General features: G+C 36.9%; 1 protein-coding gene across 3 annotated transcripts in view; it reads right to left on the bottom strand.

Moving 5' to 3' along the window:
* Nucleotides 1–20,060, bottom strand: part of STXBP5L (syntaxin binding protein 5L) — a 338,367-nt gene that overhangs the window by 48,467 nt on the left and 269,840 nt on the right. The window contains exon 22 of one of the 3 annotated variants that reach the window (XM_070369985.1): nt 15,294–15,344. The exons of the other annotated variants lie outside the window; for them this stretch is intronic. Within the exon in view, the coding sequence (XP_070226086.1) occupies nt 15,294–15,344 (51 nt within the window). The remainder of the gene's footprint in view (nt 1–15,293; nt 15,345–20,060) is intronic. 3 annotated transcript variants of the gene reach the window in all.

Genomic DNA, 20,060 nt, shown 5'->3' with positions numbered 1-20,060 from the left:
ATATTACACATATTTAACATTGGCAACCACTAATCTGTTCTTAGTCTCACAATAAAAATAATACATATATCCATCACTTCTGCTTAGTGTCCTCGTTTCTGTCTCTAATCCCTCTGTGCTGCCTCTCCCTGTTGGCCCTCTACCCTTAACTAATGTACTTTGTGTTGCTGCTGCTGCTAAGTCGCTTCAGTCGTGGCCGACTCTGTGCGACCCATAGATGGCAGCCCATCAGGCTCCACCATCCCTGGGATTCTCCAGGCAAGAACACTGGAGTGGGTTGCCATTTTCTTCTCCAATGCATGAAAGTTAAAAGTCAAAGTGAAGTCGCTCAGTCGTGTCCGACTCTAGCGACCCCGTGACTGCAGCCCACCAGGCTCCTCCGTCCATGGATTTTCCAGGCAAGAGTACTCTGTGTCACTATACATTAATTTACACTTCACAGAATTTTATATTAGAGCAGTCATACAATTGCACTTGATTTTATCTGGCTTCTTTCACTATGATTAGTTTGAGATTCCACCATGTTGTCTTGTTTCCACAGACCTAATTTCTTTTTATTGTTGAGGAGATTCCACTATATGAGTATGCCACAGTTTGCTTGTTTACCCGCTGATGAATATTTGGATTGTTTCCAGTCATCAATTATCTTTTAAAGATATTTATAAACTGAGTCAGTAACTGTTTTTCCTTACCCATATATTTACCATTTCCAGTGCTCTTCATTTCTGCGTAGCTCTAGATTTCCTTCTGGTATTGTTTTCCTTTTTCTGGAAGGACTTCCTATAAAATCTCTTGTAGTTTTGGATTCTTTTAGCTTTTGTGTCTGTAAAATTTTTTTTTTTGCCTTCACTTTTCAATGATATTTTGTCAAGTACAGAATTGTAGCTTGACAGTTTCTTTCAGTCCTTTACAGATGTTCTTCCACTATCTTCTTGCTTGTATAATTTGAAGAGAAGCTTGTTGTTGTTCGTTCCCCTATATGTTAATATTTCTATTTTTTGCTGATTGTTTTTTGATGACTTTTGATTATGACAAATTTTGGTGTACTTTTCTTCATGTTATGCTTGAAGTTTGTTGAGCTTCTCTCATCTGTGGATTTACATGTTCATCAAATTAGAAAGACTTTTGGCATTACTTTTTCAAACATTCTTTTCTGTCTCATCATTTCTTTCCTCTCGGAATTCTATTGCATGTTTACTAGATAACTTGAACTTGGACAACAGATCACTCATTCTCTGTTCACTGAGTTTGGTCTTTTTCTTACTTTGCTTAATTTTGGATGGTTAATTGAATTCAGCACTGTCTTCTTTTTCACTGTCAATTCTGACGTTAGTCTCATCTACTGTATATTTCATCTCATATATTGTTCACTTCTAGATGTTTGTTAGGTCTTTTTTAATATTTTCCATCTCTCTTCTTAAGATGCTGGTGCTTTCCTCCATCTCCTTGAATATAGGAGGTACAGATCTTCCTCGAATTGTGACAGGGTTATGTTCCAATAAAACCATCATATATTGAAAATATCCAAAGTCAAAAATATATTTAATACATCTGACCTACCAAAAACCATAGCATAGCTTAGCTTATCCTACCTTAAACATGCTCAGAACACTTACAGTAGCCTATAATTGGGCAAAATCATTGAACACAAAGCCTGTTAAATAATAGTGTTGAATATCTCATGTAATTTATTGAATACTGACAGTGAAAAACAGAATGTTTGTACTGGCACAGAATGATTGGAAGTGTATCGGTTGTTAATCCTCATGATCATGTGGTTGACTAGAGGCTGGGGCTCACTGTTGCTGCCCAGCATCGTGAGAGAGTATTGTGCTGCGTATTACTAGCTTGGAAAGGATCAGAATTCAAATTCTGATGTATGGTTTCTACTGAATGTGTATTGCTTTTGTTCTTGTTGCTTAGTATTGCTTTTGCATCATCATAAAGTTGAAAAATTGTACATTGAACCACTGTAAGTTGAAGATAATCTGCATATTTACAATAGCTGATTTAATGTCCTTGTCCACTGATTTTGTTCTCTGTGTCATTTCTGGGTCAGTTCTATTGATGGATACTTTTTCATTATCATAGATTGTATTTTTCTGTTGACACAGTATCATTGCCCAGATATCAGACATTGTAAATTTTATGCTATTAAGTGCTATTTGTTTTCTATTCTCTCTACATTAATTTCTGTTCCAGGGTATAATAATGTTTAGAAATGGTACAGTGTTTAATTTGTATTTTGAAATAGGTATCTAACCACACCAAATTGCCAGAAATTATATAGGATAGCAGCATAGCCTGTGGGTCAGTGAAATGAATGGCAGTAGTAATACAAGGAAGAAGAGGGAGAAATTAGAAATATTTTGTTATTATAAAGTACTTTCACTATCCATAAAGCAGTACAGTATTATTTTAAAATGAACTTGTATCTATTGTAAATATATACTGCAAACTTTAGGGCAATTGCTAAAATAAAAAGTAAAGTATAATTGATAAGCTAAGAGTAAAAGGAATCATATAAAATGTCCAATTCAAAACACACAAAAAAAGAAATCAGTGGAAGAAGAAGATAGGAACAAAAAAGGGAAATGAATAGAAAATAGTAACAACTATGGTAGACATTAGTCTATATACTCACTTTAAACGTCACTTGTCTAAATACTTCAATTAAAGACTCAGTGATTCAAAAAAGAGACCCAACTACATTCTCTACAAGAAATTTAAGAATACGTATATAGGTTAAAAGTAAAGGGATAGTGAAAGATGTAATAGCTAACATTAATCAAAAGATTAACAGACTTATATATGTGTATATATATATGGGCTTCCCAGGCGGCACTCGTGGTAAAGAACCTGTCTGCCAATGTAGGAGACATAAGAGACATGAGTTCGATCCCTGGGTTGGGAAGATCCCCTGGAGGAGGACATAGTAACCCACTCCAATATTTTTGCCTGGAGAATCCCATGGACAGAGGAGAGTCCCATGAACTGGTGGGCTACAGTCCTCAGGGTTGCAAAGAGTCAGACACAACTGAAGCAACTTGACACAGCACAGAACATGTATATACATGGGCTCCCCTTGTGGCTCAGACAGTAGAGAATCTGCCTGCAATGCAGGAGACCTGGGTTTGACCCCTGGGTCAGGAATATCCCTTGGAGAAGGGAATGACTACCCACTCCAGTATTCTTGCCTTGAGAATTCCATGGACAGAGGAGCTGAGTGACTGAAGCTATCATAGCTCACCAGGGGTGGGCTTTCACTTTCACTTTAATAGCCCACCAGGTTCCTCTGTCCTTGGGATTTTTCAGGCAAGAATAATGAGTGGGTTGCTATTTTCTTCTCCAGTGGATTTTCCTACTCAGGGATCGAACTCACATCTCCGGCAGCTCCAGAATTTCAGGCAGATTCTTTACCCACTGAACCATCAGGGAACACTGCCCCCTCCCCCCATATACACATACATACATAATTATAGACAGTTGCTTAGTATGGTGAAGAACATTGTTAGACCAGTGAACCCCATAAGCACTGGCTCATTGCCACACTTCATTTGTTATGAAATGAGTTCCTTGATGAAAAGCAATGCTGTATGAAGTACCATAATGATAGATAAGGCATAGCTCAGTGGTAAAGAATCCACCTGCCAATGCAGGAGATGTGGGTTCAATCCCTGGGTTGGGAAGATCCCCTGGAGAGGACATGGAAACCCACTCTAGTATCCTTGCTTGGGAAATGCCATGGACAGAGAAGCCTGGTGTGCTACAGTTCATGGGGTCGTGAAAGAGTTGGACACAGCTTAGTGACTAAAAAACAACAACAAGCCCATGGATAATAGTTTTGGCAAAAGCATTCAATTCAGGAAAAGCAGATCCATAATCCAGAGTAAGTGTATATTTTAGCAAGAACATACAGTTCTTCCATGTTGAAAGTAGTTCAGTGTAATCAACCTGCCACCAGGTAACTGATCACCTGAGAAATGGTAACACTGCAGACAGTGTTGATTATTTCAGTTATCATATTGAGCATTCAACGGTTGTAGCCATGTTGACCGTGGTGAGTGGAAGTCCATGTTGCTGAGTGCATGAATAGCTTGTGTCCCTGCCACCATAGCTACTCTGTTTATTAGCTCATTTGGTAATGACAGGGTGACTGGGAAAAAAGCTGACTGGTATCTACAGAATGGGTCATTCCATCAACTTGATTATTAAGATTCTCCTCAGCTGAGGTCACCCTTTGGTGATATGGGACAAAAATTTTCCTATATGCTAGCAACAGAATTTGAAATTAAAAGGAATTAACATTTACCTTAGTACCCTCAAAATTAAAATACTTATGTATAAATCTAACAAAGCATGCACATAAATTTAACAAAATATGTGCCAGATCTATATGAGGAAAACTGCAAAACTGTTTAAGTTCCTTACTGATGAAAGAAACTGAAGACAAATAAATGAAAACAGATTCCATGTTCATGGATACGAGGGCTCAATATTGTCGAGACATGAGTTCTCCCCAACTTGATCTGTAGCTTCAACACAATCCCAATCAAAATTCCAGAAAGTTATTTTGTGGATGTTGACAAACTGATTCTAAAGTTTATTTGGAGAGGAATAAGACCCAGAATACTAAAGGAAAGGAATACAGTTACAGGAATGACATTACTTGACTTCAAGACTTACTATAAAACTAAAGTACTGAAGATAGATGACATTGGTGAAAAAATACACAGATATATCATTGCAAAGAACAGAAAGCCTAGAAATCGATCCAACAAATATAGTCAACTGATCCTTGACAAAGGAGCAAAAGCAATGTGATGGAGAAAAGACCGTCTTCTCAACAAATAGTAGTGGAACAGCTGGATATACACATACACAAAAAAATGTAAACAGATTTTACAACCTTCAAAAACACTCAAAGTTTATCATAGTCCTAAATGTTAAACACAAAATTGTAAAACTACTAGAAGAAAACAGAAAATGTAGATGACTTTGAGTTTGATATCTTTTTAGATATAATACCAAAGGCACAATCCATGAAAGAAAATTGGTAAATTTGACTTCATTAAAATTAAAAACTTTGTAAAAGACAGTATTAAGAGGATGAGAAGACAAGCTTCAGAATGGAAGAAAATAGGTATAAAATATATACCTGAAAAACATTAACTAAAATACACAAGAACTCTTAAAACTCTTAAAAAGGAAACAAACCACCTGACTTAAAAAATGGGCAAAAGATCTGAATAGATACCATACCAAAGGAGACAGATGGCAAAATGAGCACATAAAAATATTTAAAATTTCAAATTAAAACAAGGATGAGAAACCACTACAGATCTATTAGAATGAGAAAAATGTAAAACACTGTCAACACCAAATGCTAGAAAAGATTTGGAATAACGGGATATAACTGATAGTGGGGATGCAGAATTGATTATGCAAAGACGGCTTAAAAAGCTAAACATACTTTTATCATATGATCCAGCAATCAGGCTCCTTAGTATTTACACAAAGAGGCTGAAAACTTATAGAAACCTGAATGGATAAATTGTGGTACATTTGAGACAACGGGATATTATTCAGTGCTAAAAAAGAAATGAACTATAAAACCATGTGTGATTTTGTGATTCCAACTGTGTAACATTCTTGACATTCTCCATAGACAGTAGAAAGATCTGTGGTTGCTAGGAGTTGAGGTGGAGGAAGTGATGACTAGGCTGACAGAAGATTGTCAGAGCAGTAAAACTATTCTGTATTACACTGTAATGTATTATCTAATGATGGATACCTGTCATTATGCATATGTTAAAACATCAAGTATGAGCCCTAATGCAGACTCTGGACTTGGGGTGATGATGATGTATACGTATGGTTCATAAGTTATAAAAATGTACCATTCTGGTGGAGGATGTTAATAGTAGGGGAGGCTCTCTGGGGAGAGGGAGAATATGCAATATGTAAAACTGTTTTAAAACCTTACTTACATTAAAATTAAAAAACGGGAATCCTCGTACATTGTTGTGCTAAGTCACTTCAGTCATGTTCAACTCTTTGCAACCCTATGGACTGTAGCCTGCCAGACTCCTCTGTCTGCAAGAATATGGGACTGGGTTGCCATGCCCTCCTCCAGGGGATCTTCCTGACCCAGGGATTGAACCCATGCCTCCTGTGTCACTTTATCACTAGTGCCACATAGCATAGCACCACCTAGGAAGCCATAGCTATACAATGTTCGTGGGAATGTTCACTGGTGCAGCCACCGTGGAAAACATGCAAGTTCTCAAAAAACGAAAAACAGAACTACCATATGACTCAGCAATTCCACTCCTAGATTTTTATCTCCCAAAACCCCAAACACTAATTTGAAAAGATACATGCACCCCAATGTTCAGAGCATTATTTACAATTGCTAAGATATAGAAACAATTTCTGTCCATCAACAGATGAATGGATAAGATGTTATATATATATGTATTATACATACACACAAAATGGAATACTACTCAGTCATAAAAGGTTTTCTTGCCTTTTGCTGCAACATGGTTGGTCTTATCAGGTGTTATGCTAAATGAAATAAGTCAGAGAAAGATAAATACTATACAATATCACTTATATGTGTAATCTAAAAACTACAGCAAACTAGTGAATGTAACAAAAAGAAAACTCAGATACAGAGAACAAACTAGTGGTTATCGGTGTGGAGGAGGGAGCGGGCAACACAGGGGTGGGGGAATGGGTGTTACAAACTATTGGGTAAGGAATATAACCAATGTTTTGTAGCAACTCTAAATAGATTAGAACTTTTTAAAATAATATATTTAAAAGTGTACAGGGAAGTCCATGTACTCTTCACCCATTCCCCCATCACTAATATCTTGTGTAACTACAGTTTAAAATCAAAACCAAGATGACATTGGTGCCAGTCGCAGAGCTTACTCAGATTTTGTCAGTTTTAGATGTACTGTGTTTGTGTGTATGTATGTGTAGTTTTATGTAATTTTGTCACATGTAGATTTGAGGAACTACCACTGTAATCAAGATTCAGAACTGTTTCCTCACCAACAGGGTCTCCTGTGTTACTCCTTTATAGCCACTAGTCCTTCCCTCACCCATTCCTAACTTTTGGCAAACATTAATGAGTTCTCCACTCTGTAATTTTGTTATTTCAAGATTACTATATAAGTGGATTCATATAGTATTTAACCTTTCAAGATCAAATTCCCCCCACCCCCAACTCAGCCCAGTTCTCTTGAGATCCATACAAGTTGTGAATATCAATAGCTTGTTTTCTTTCATTGCTGAATAGCATTTCATGGTATAATGTGCCACATTTTGCTTAACCATTCACCGTTGAAGTACATTTGGGTTGTTTCTAGTTTTTGGCTATTACAATTTAAGCTGCTATGAATTCTAAATATAAATTTTTGAGTGAAGATCACTTTTAATTCTCTTAGAATAAGTACCTGCATGCTAAGTCACTTCAGTCGTGTCCTACTCATTGCGACCCGATGGACTATAGCCCACTAGGCTCCTCTGTCCATGGAATTCTCCAGGCAAGAATACTGGAGTGGGTTGCCATTTCCTTCTCCAAGAATAAGTACCTAGGAGTGAAATTGTTAGACAATATTGTAATTGTGTTTTTCTTTAAAAGAAAATGCCAATCTGATTTCTAAATGGTTGCACCATTTTGCATTTCCACCAGTAGAGTATGAGTTTCAGTAGATCTGTGTTTTGTCAGTATTCATAATTTTAGCTATTCTAGTGGCATTCCATTGTTGTTTAAATTTGAATTCCTTGAGTGGCTAATGACGTATCTTTTTATGTGCTTATTTGCCATCTATCTTCTTTGGCAGAGTCATTTCAAGTAGTTTGCCCACTTAAAAAAATATTTTATTTTGAAATAATTTTGCATTTAGAAGAAAGCAGCCAATACATAAATTTCTTATTCTCCTTTCCCAATGTCACTTTGATGCATTACTATTAACTGAACTCTAGGTTTCATATTTCACCAGTTTTAAAAAATATTTTTCCTGCAGTTTTTGAGGTGATTCATCTGAAGCAATTTTAAAATGTACAATTCAGTGGTAGTTAGTACACTCCCAATATTGTGCAACAGCCACAACTATATAGCTCCAGAACATTTTCATCACCACTAAAAACAGCACCAACACATTAAGCAGTCACTGCCCGTTCTACTCTTCCCTAGCCACTGGTGACCATCAGTCTACTTTCTGTTTCTAGGGATTTAGTTATTCTGGATATTTCATATAAATGAAATCATGCAGTATGTGGCTTTATGTCTGCCTTCTTTCAGTTCATGTAGCGTTTCTGAGGTTCATCCATGTTGTAGCATGTATCAGGACTCCCTTTTTAAAAATAAAATACTTAACAATTGTAAGATTTATCATCTAAACCAATTTCAAGTGTACAGTTCAGTGGTATTACACACATTTGTACTGTGTAGCAGTCATCTCCAGAATTCTTTTCAGCTGGTAAAAATGAAACACATTACTCATTAAATAATAACTCCTCATTTCCTCCTCCCCTGGCTCCTGGCATCCACCATTCTACTTTCTTTCCCTACATATGTGAACATTCTGGGTACCTCATATAATTGTAATCATACAATTTTTGTCTTCTTGTGACTGGCTTATTTTACTTAGCATAATATTCTCAACGTTCACTCATGTTGTAGTGTGTATGTGTGCTCAGTTGCTCAGTCGTGTCTAATTCTTTGTGAACCCATGGACTGCAGCCTGCCAGGCTCCTCTGTCCATGAAGTTCTCCAGGGGGTCCTCCCAACCAAGGAACTGAACCCGAGTCTCTTGCATTTCGTGCACTGGCAGGCAGATACTTTACCACTGAGCCACCTGGGAAGCCCCATGTTGTAGCATATGTTAAAATTTCCTTCCTTCTAAGGCTGAGCAAATTCCATTGTTCTGTACACACGTTTTGTTTATCCATCTATCCACTGATGGGACTGTGGATTGCGTTGCTTCCACATTCTAGCTATTGTCATTGTCACTTAAGTCATTAATCCATTTTTTTGTATGTAGTATGAAGTAGTGGTCCATCTCCATGATCATGCACGTGGACTTCCAGTTGTCTCAGTACCATTTGTTGAAGAGACTATTCCCTGCCCCTCCTGCCCACCCCATTGAATTGTCCTGGTAACTTGTTGAAAATCAATTGGTCACAGATGTATAGTTTTATTTCTAGATTCAGTTCTATCATTGACCTATGTGTATATCTTCATGCCAATACCCCAGGTAGCTCAGCTGGTAAAAGAATGCACCTGCAACACTGGAGACCCTGGTTTGATTCCTGGGTCGGGAAGATCTGCTGGAGAAGGGATGGGCTACCCACTCCCGTATTCTTGGGCTTTCCTGGTGGCTCACCTGGTAAAGAATCTCCCTGCAATGTGGGAAACCTGGGTTTGATCCCTTGGAGGGGAAGACCCCTGGAGAAGGGATGGCTACCCACTCCAGTATTCTGGCCTGGAGAATTTAATGGACTGTATAGGCCATGGGGTCGCAAAGAATCAGACAGGACCAAGTGACTTTCACTTTCACTTTGATATGTGTAGCCATGCAGAAAGTTTTGAAACTGGGAAGTGTGAGTATTTGAACTGTCAACCATGTGTATTGTTTTGTCTATTTTTGCTTTGGCACTTCCATATGAATTTTAGGAAAAGCTTTTCCATTATTTAAAATGGCATACCATTATTTAATATTGGTATTTTAGCTGTGACTGCATTAAATCTGTTAGAATGTTTGGGGTATTACTTAAATAATATTAAACATTCCAATTCATGAACAAGGGATGTATTTTCACTTTTATAGGTCTTTTAAAGTTTCTTTTAGCAATGTTTTGTAGTTACCAGTGTAAAGTGTTACATCTCCTTGGTTAAGTTTATCTTTAGATATTTTACTCTTGGGAGACTTACAAATGGGATTCTTTTTAATTTCGTTTTCAAAATTTTCATTACTGGTATATAGAAATACAGCTGATTTCTTTGTGCTCATTTTATACCTTGCAACTCTACTGCTGCTGCTGCTAAGTCACGTCAGTCGTGTCCGACTCTGTGCGACCCCACAGACAACAGCCCATCAGGCTCCGGTCCCTGGGATTCTCCAGGCAATAATACTGGAGTGGGTTGCCATTTTCTTCTCCAGTGCATGAAAGTGAAAAGTGAAAGTGAAGTCGCTCAGTCGAGTACGACTCCTCGCCACCCCATGGACTGTAGCCCACCAGGCTCCTCTGTGTATGGGATTTCCCAGGCAAGAGTACTGGAGTGGGTTGCCATTGCCCTCTCCTTGCAACTCTACTAAATTCATTTATTAGTTCTTGTTATTCTTTTGTGGATTTTGGAGGATTTTCTGTATACAGGAATCATGCCATCTGCCAACAGGGCTAGTTTTACTTCTTTATCAATTTGGATGTGCTTCCCCGCACGCCCCCCACCCCACCCCCCCGCCCCCGCTTAAATCACTGGCTAGACCTTCCAATACAAAATAGAGGTAGTAAACAAAGCCCCTTTGTCTTGTTCTGGATCTATTCTTTTCTGGCTGCAATGGGGATTTGTTGCTGCACGGGCTTTCTGTAGTTGTGAGGATACTCTTCGTTGTGATGTGGGGGCTTCTCATTGTGGAAGCTTCTCTTGCTGTGAAGCACAGGCTCTCAGGTGTGATCTCAGTCATTGTAGCACGCAGGATTCACAAGCTGTGGTGCACGTGGGGCCTTCCCAGATCAGGGATTGAACCTGTGTCCCCTGTGTTGGCAGATGGATTCTTAACCATTGGACCACCAGGGACGTCCCTATTCTAGATTTTAAGGAGGAAAGTTTTCAGTCTTTCATCCTTGAGTAGGGTGGCTGTGGGCTTCTCATGAATAAGGCATTATCAGTTTCAGAAAGGTCCCTCAATTTCTAGTTTCCTGAGTTGTTTTTTTTTTTTTTTAAATCATGAAAGGGTATTCAATTTTGTCAAGTCCTTTTTCTGCACCAGTTGAGATGATCATGTGTGGGATTTTTCCTTCATTCTGTTAGTGTGATTTTTACATTTTTAATTTTCTTCTGTTGAACCACTCATGTATTTCTGAGAAAAATTCCACTTGATTATGGTATATAATCCTTTTAATATGCTGCTGGATTTTTGTTTGCCAATATCTTGAGAATCTTTGCATGTATATTCATATGGGGTGTTGGTCTCTAATTTTATTTTCTTGCAGTGTTCTTTGTCTAGCTTTGAAATAAGGGTAATGTTATGTCATAGAATGTGTTAGGAAATGTTCCTTGTATTTTTTGGAAGAGTTTGATGAAAACTGGTGTTAATTTCTCTTTAAATATTTGGTAGCATTCACCAGGGAAGCTGTCTCATCCTGGACTTCTCTTGAAATTTTTGAGCACTGATTCAGTATCTTTACTCAGATTTTCTCTTTCTTCTTGAGTCGGTTTTGGTAACTCATGTATTTGTAGGAATTTGTCTATTGTATCTAGATTAGTTAATGCTGGCATAAAATTGTTCACAGTATTCTTTTATAATCCTCTTCAGTAAGGCTGATTGTAATGCACCCACTTTTATTCCTGATTTTAATTGCTTGTATATTATTTTTCCCTTAGTCTAGGTAAGGGTTTGTCAATTTGTTGATCTTTCCAAAGAATCAACTTACAGGTTAATTATTATTTTTCATTATCTATTTTCTCTCTAATCTATGTTTTCCTTACTTTGCTACTTTTCATTTGACATTTGTTACAGTATATGCTACAAAAAGTAATAGGTAATTATAAGATTATAAGCTTTTCAATGATACATACTTAAGTTCAATTTTGCTATTAGTTATATGACCTTCAGTTCAGTTCAGTCGCTCAGTCATGTCCGACTCTTTGCGACCCCATTAATCACAGCATGCCAGGCCTCCCTGTCCATCACCAACTCCCAGAGTTCACTCAGACTCATGTCCATCGAGTCAGTGATGCCATCCAGCCCTCTCATCCTCTGTCGTCCCCTTCTCCTCCTTCCCCCAATCCCTCCCAGCATCAGAGTCTTTTCCAATGAGTCAGTTCTTCTCATGAGGTGGTCAAAGTACTGGAGTTTCAGCTTTAGCATCATTCCTTCCAAAGAAATCCCAGGGTTGATCTCCTTCAGAATGGACTGGTTGGATCTCCTTGCAGTCCAAGGGACTCTCAAGTCTTCTCCAACACCACAGTTCAAAAGCATCAATTCTTCGGCACTCAGCCTTCCTCACAGTCCAACTCTCACATCCATACATGACCACAGGAAAAACCATAGCCTTGACTAGACGGACCTTTGTTGGCAAAGTGATGTCTCTGCTTTTGAATATGCTATCTAGGTTGGTCATAACTTTCTTCCAAGGAGTAAGCGTCTTTTAATTTCATGGCTGCAGTCACCATCTGCAGTGATTTTGGAACCCAAAATACAAAGTCTGACACTGTTTCCACTGTTTCCCCATCTATTTCCCATGAAGTGATGGAGCCAGATGCCATGATCTTAGTTTTCTGAATGCTGAGCTTTAAGCCAACTTTTTCACTCTCCTCTTTCATTTTCATCAACAAGCTTTTTAGTTCCTCTTCACTTTCTGCCATAAGGGTGGTGTCATCTGCATATCTGAGGTTATTGATATTTCTCCCGGCAATCTTGATTCCAGCTTGTGCTTCTTGCAGCCCAGAGTTTCTCATGATGTACTCTGCTTTTAAGTTAAATAAGCAGGGTGACAATATACAGCCTTGATGTACTCCTTTTCCTATTTGGAACCAGTCTGTTGTTCCATGTCCAGTTCTAACTGTTGCTTCCTGACCTGCATATAGGTTTCTCAAGAGGCAGGTCAGGTGGTCTGGTATTCCCATCTCTTTCAGAATTTTCCACAGTTTATTGTGATCCACACAGTCAAAGGCTTTGGCATAGCCAATAAATCAGAAATAGATGTTTTTCTGGAACTCTCTTGCTTTTTCGATGATCCATTGGATGGTGGCAATTTGATCTCTAGTTCCTCTGCCTTTTCTAAAACCAGCTTGAACATCTGGAAGTTCACGGTTCATGTATTGCTGAAGCCTGAATTGGAGAATTTTGAGCATTCCTTTACTAGCATGTGAGATGAGTGCAATTGTGTGGTAGTTTGAGCACTCTTTGGCATTGCCTTTTTTTGGGATTGGAATGAAAACTGACCTTTTCCAGTCCTATGGCCACTGCTTAGTTTTCCAAATTTGCTGGCATATTGAGTGCAGCACTTTCACAGCAGCATCTTTCAGGATTTGAAATAGCTCAACCGAAATTCCATCACCTCCACTAGCTTTGTTCGTAGTGATGCTTTCTAAGGCCCACTTGACTTCACATTCCAGGATGTCTGGCTCTAGGTGAGTGATCACACCATCATGATTATCTGGGTCGTGAAGATCTGTTTTGTACAGTTCTTCTGTGTATTCTTGCCACCTCTTCTTAACATGTTCTGCTTCTGTTAGGTCCATACCATTTCTGTCCTTTATCGAGCCCATCTTTGACCTTAGACAAATTTTAATTTTTCATACCCTTAATTTATTTGTAAAGTGGGTAGAATATTACTAATTTATTATCTATCTATCATATACCAAATAATATGTACAAATTATATAGTGTACTGTGTGACATGTAGTAGGAGGTCAATACATGGAACTAGAAATGTTGAATATCAATTACACTGGCAAAATACTAATTAACTTCATAACAATTTAGTTAGTATTGAACTAATAATACTGAATAATGTTGCATCTGCATTTAAAATGTGCTTTGCATTTAATATCACTGACATAATAATCTAATCAAATTCATCTAAGATGGTATGTAATTAGATTTTAAATGTTACAAAGTATTGCTGAAAGGTATTTAATTTAGGTAAAATGAGATAAGGTGTGTGATTATGCTCAATAAACTTTGAGTATTATGTTCTGTGATCTAGGTTCAAATCTTAATTCTACAATTTATTAACAATATAACGTCAGTTTCTGTTCTAGAAAAAAAGGAATACTGATAACTACCTTAAAGAGTTGCTGAAAAAGTGAAACTGTTAGTCGTTCAGTCATGTCCAACACTATAACCCCATGGACTGTAGCCCACTAGGTTCCTCTGTCTGTGGAACTGTCCAGGCAAGAATACTGCAGTGGGTAGCCATTCCCTTCTCCAGGAGATCATCCCAATCCAGGGATTGAACCCAGGTCTCCAGCAATGCAGGCAGATTCTTTATTGTCTGAGCTACCAGAGGACTTTTTAAAGAGTTGCTAAGAAAGTTAAATAAAATCATGTACGTGAAACAGCTTTGAACACTCTAAAAAACAAAGACTAATTACTGAATTTTTGTTATGTTAGACATGACATTGACATTCATAGGTTTTATGCAATGACTTTAAGTCAGAAGAAAGGAGATGAAGGTAAAGGTGATTCCTTTAAATTTCACAAAAGAAACTATCCTGGGACGAGTAGATTAAAGTTCTGAGAGAAAAATTGATGAAAAACTATTTAATAAGACCTTATTTATTTCAGCACTAGAATTATGAATAAGCTTGCTGCTGCTGCTGCTGCTAAGTCGCTTCAGTTGTGTCTGACTCTGTGTGACCCCATAGACGGCAGCCCACCAGGCTCCCCCGTCCCTGGGCTTCTCCAGGCAAGAACACTGGAGTGGGTTGCCATTTCCTTCTCCAATGCAGGAAAGTGAAAAGTGAAAGTGTAGTCGCTCAGTCATGTCCGACTCTTCGTGACCCCATGGACTGCAGCCCATCAGGCTCCTCCATCCATGGGATTTTCCAGGCAAGAGTACTGGAGCTTGGAGCACCACAAAAAATAAAATGAATAACACCTTCTATAACTTTCCTTAATGGCAAGAACTCCATTCTTTTATGTATCAGACTTTGTAGTTGCTGTTGTTAAATAGCATTAGTTGTAAATGATATTAATATCCAAATAGTTCCAGAGAAAATGATGCTCATTTACATGATTACTGTCACAAAGGGTCCATATGCATGACTCTAGTTAACGTTTAAAAACATTTTCATGATTAAAAAACCGCAAACATTATATAGTTTGTATGTAATGATTTATGAAACAGTTTTGTAAAATGATTGTTAACAAACAAAATGTTGAATGCTGCCAACAGAACTGTATGGTGATTTTTAAGAAAGCCTTTTTGAAAAGCCATTAAACACTGCCATCTAGGAAACTTGTTATTCATGGACCGGTTGGTTAATGTTCAGCCAAATGAATGTAAGAAAACTTAAAATTGTTGGCTTTTGCCTACCGTACCAAGATCAGCCTTAAGATCTGTTGGCAGACTTAACTTTCTTGATCCTTTAACTGAAACAACAGAAAAAGGAAAAAGGCAGTTAATTATATAAAACTGAAGAGGAGTGTGAGGGAACAGTATGTTTTACAGTATAATTATTGAAATCCTGATGAACATTAATATTAGTGAGCATGTATAGAAGTGGAAATATTGTTCAATGTTAGTTTGTCATTCAGGATTAAATATTTACTATGCAAACAGAAACATGAGAAAAGCAATTGTTATTACAGTAAATAATCAAATGTATCTTTGTGTAGTTTTTTCACACATAGCATGAGAGGTGATTTCTTATTTTGGAAAGAACCAAAGGTCAATTTCAGATAAATCTAACAGGTAAGTACTGCAACAAATGTACAAACTCATAACATAAGTAGCAATGGTAAGGGTAAAAACTGATTAACTTTATAAACATTTTCTGAAGTAGAAAATTCTACTAGAGATGTATATAATGTAGTCAAGGAAACTTTACCATACCATGAAATGACTTCAACATTGAATACTACAATGTTAAATTCAGTAGTTCAAAAAACTCGAATAAAAAATATTTGAAAATGTTTAATTATATTATTATAAATCAAGCTGTCATAAAATGTTTGGATAAATCAAGAAAACTACAATTTATTGAAAATTTGCCTCATCTGATAAATATTTTACATAGGGTATCTCATAAAATATTAAACTAGAATGCATTATGATAGAAATGCATTAGGGGAAATCAAGTTAGAAACCTTTTCTGTCAATACTTTGAGACCCAAATTGATACTATCAATTAATGTATGCCTTCTAATGAGTGTTTTTCTTTACAACTAGGAAAATTATTTTAAAATAAAGATGCAGTATGATATAGAAGAAAGAATACTCAATTTAAAATCAGAAAACATAAGTCACAAATTTCTGAATTGTTACCACCTAGTTATAAAACTTAAAGTTTAATAAAATTCCCTTGATCAATTTGCAGCTTAACCTTCTTAGTATCAAAAATGTTATTTGATGGATACCTCTAATATTTCAGCAGGAATGAAATATACTAAATGTAAAAGAAACCTAAGTATACTTTTTGTGTGTCATGAAATATTACTCATCTTTTGATTTTTTTTCAACCATTTAAAATTTAAAAACCCATTCTTAATTCTCAAGTCATACCAAAATAGGTGGCAAGCTGGCTTTGGCCTGTGGGCTGTAGCTTGATGACTACAATATGTCATGCTAAACTGCTTACTAAAGGAAATCTAAGTATTATCATTCTAATAAAAATAATAGCAACAGGCAGTTGTCTTTAAAAAATTAAAAATAATTCTTCTAAAGAGAAATCAAGTTTGAGCAATTTGGGTTTGGAATCAGCACAATAAAAAGATTGTTATTTATATAAAAATATGGCAAACTAAATAAATAAATGTAATAATTATACCAGAAGAGGTTGCAAATAAAGTATATTTTGTAAATTGATTCACAATTCAGATAGACTGAGGGAGTAGGAATTTTTACTACTTGAAATCTTTCACTTAATTTTTAAAATAGAAACTAATTCTTTGTAAGGATTTGTTTCAGAATTTATATTTTTAATTCTATTTTGTTTTTAAATAGGGTATTTCAACATATCTATATAGTCTGAATTACTTCAGAAATGGATTTACAAAGATGCTTTCAGAAAGAGGTCAAAAAAGTTTCTGTTAGTTCCTTTCTATTAGTCTGATATGTAATTGACTCTGGCTCTCAAATCTGCTCCTCTTTTTTGGATACCTTCTCCACTTTACCACATACCTTCTTGGTTTCCTGTAGACTGCTTCCTACCTAAAAATTGGGGGCCCTCTCACAAACCCCATCCTCAGTTGTATAACTAGGGGAGGAAAAGGGAGCAATTAGATGGTAAGATTAATTGCTGAACTTCTTTATAAAAATGTTAATTACAGGTGCCAGATACTATTTCACAGAAAAACCTTCTCTTCATTTGTCCAGCTGCAAGTAAACTCCTACTTATCCTTTAAGACAGCTGAAAAAGCATCCTCTATGAAGGCAGCCTGACCTAAGGCTTCATTTGGTGCCATTACCTTAACCTTCATAGCACCTTGTGCACATCTCTTTATAACACTTGCATTTTATTATACTGGATTTATTTTTATTCTCTTACTGTTGATTAACATCCTATAAATTCTGAGTTTTCTAAACATGGGGATTATATTCCCAGTATCTAATTAACTGGCATAAAATAGGTATTAATACATGTGTGCTGAGTGAATGTTTTTAAAAAACAGTGAACTCAGAAGGTAGGATGATGGGTTATTCTGAAGAGGGCTAAAACAGAAAGAAAGCATGTTTCAAGTGTTAGAAGAACATGTTACACATTAACATTTGAGGAATTTGAGATGGAAGATGAGTAAGGCAAAAGGGAATAAGAGGTAAGTGGTTCTAGAAATATACTGAGTGAAAATACATTATCAGTCTTTGCAATGTGCCCTTGGGAATGCAGATCTATGAATTTCATTTTTATTTTCTAGCAAAAGTGTACATACCACTATCATTTTGTTTCATTAGCCAAATGGGCGAAAAACGGAAACAAAAACTTCACATTACTCATTGGTTAAGCACACTGCACTAAGAGAGCTCTCTTCCCAACCCAGGGATTGAACCTGGTCCACCCACATTGCAGGCAGATTCTTTACTGGCTGAGCCACCAGGGAAGCCCTGGAAGGAGGCAGAGTAAGGTCAGATTTCTCCGACTCCAAATCTATGCCCTTTGCACTAAGCAACACAAATGTTCCTGACATAAGAAGATACCACCTGTGTAGCCTACACATTTATAAAATCTGTATCTATAAAATAAATAAAACACCAAATTAAATGTTTAGATTAATATGTTAGGAAAGTTTACCTATCAATTAACTGGCTCATTGGAATACAGTAATGAATTTCATTTGTCTCTATCTTCCCTATGCTAGAAATGAAAATAGGACAAAAATACCTGGTGTATGTGCATGTATGTGCATATACATACACACATATATACATACACGGGTGTAGTTAACAAAAACACTAAAAGACATTTTGGGGTTACAGTGCCATGATGGAGTCCTGAAAAGCCTACATACCTCTAATTTTGTCAAAATTTAATTTTGTTGGGTCATATGTAGTTCTATTTTTAGTTTGTTAAGGAACCTCCATATACTTTCCTCCATAGTGGCTGTACCACTTTACATTTCCACCAACAGTGTAGGAGGGTTCCCTTTTCTTCACACCCTTTCCAGCTGATGGTGGCCATTCTGATTGGAGGGGGGAAACTTCCCTGGTGGCTCAGATGGTAAAGAATCTGCCTGAAATGTGGGAGACTCATGTTCTATCCCTAGGTCAGAAAGATCCCCTGGAGTAGGAAATGGCAACCCACTCCAGTATTCTTGCCTGGAGAATTCCAAGGACAGAGGAGCCTGGCGGGTTACAGTTATGGCAGGGTCACAAAGAGTTGAATATGACTGAGTGACTAACACTACTATGACTCTAATTGGGGTGAGATGATATCTCATTGTAGTTTTGATTTCCATTTCTCTAATAATTATCAATGTAGAGCATCTTTTCATGTGCCTCTTGGCCATCTCAGTGTCTTCTCTAGAGAAATGTGTATTTAGATCTTATGCCATTTTTGATTGGGCTGTGTGTGTGTGTGTGTGTATTTTATATTGAGTTGCATGAACTGTTTGTAGATTTTGGAGATTAACCCCTTGTCAGTGGCTTCATTTGCAAATATTTTCTCCAAATCTGTGGGTTGTCTTTTAGTTTTGTGCATAGTTTCCTCTGCTGTGCCAGAGCGTTTGAGATTAATTAGGTTCCATTTGTTTATTTTTGTTTTTATTTCTGTTACTTCAGTAGATGGATCAAAAGATATTGCTGTGATTGATTTACGTTGAAGAGTGTTCTTCCTATGTTTTCCTCTACGAGTTTTATAGTATCAGGTCTTACATTTAGATCTTTAATCTATTTTGAGTTCATTTTTGTGTATGGGATAAAAAGGTTGTAATTTCATTCTTTTACATGTAGTTGTCCAGTTTTCCCAGTCATTTATTGAAGACACTGTCTGTTCTCCATTGTATAGTCTTGTCTACTTCATCATAGATTAATTGACCACAGGTGCGTGGGTTTATTTCTGGAACTTCTAGTTTGTTCCCGTGATCTGTATTTCTATTTTTGTGCCACTACCCTACTGTTTTGGTGACTGTAGCCTAGTAGTTTTAGTCTGAAGTCAGGAAGCCGGACTCCTCGAGCTCTGTTTCTCTTTCTCAAGATTGCTTTAGCTATTCAAGTTCTATTATGTCTCCATACAAACTTAACATTTTTGTTCTAATTCTGTGAAAAATGTCATTGGTGATTTGATAGAGATTGCACTGAACTATAGATTGCTTTGGGGAGCACGGTCATCTTGACAATATTTATTTTTCCAGTCCAAGAACGTGTAGTATCTTTCCATCTTTGTCATTTTCAATTTCTTTCATTGGTGTCATATAGTTTTCAGAGTACAGGTCTTTTGCCTCCATATGTAGGTTTATTCCTAGATATTTTATTCTTTTTGATGAGATAGTAAATGGGATTTGTTCCTTAATTTCTCTTTCTCATCTTTCCTTGTTAGTGTATGAAAATGCTACATATTTGTGTGCATTAATTTTGTACCCTGCAACTTCACTGAATTCATTGAGATCTAGCAATTTTCTGGCAGCATCTAGGATTTTCTATGCATAAGATCA

This window comes from Bos mutus, chromosome 1 (assembly GCF_027580195.1).
Source record: "Bos mutus isolate GX-2022 chromosome 1, NWIPB_WYAK_1.1, whole genome shotgun sequence".
NCBI lineage: Eukaryota > Metazoa > Chordata > Mammalia > Artiodactyla > Bovidae > Bos > Bos mutus.
This window is presented reverse-complemented; position numbering and strand designations above follow the sequence as displayed.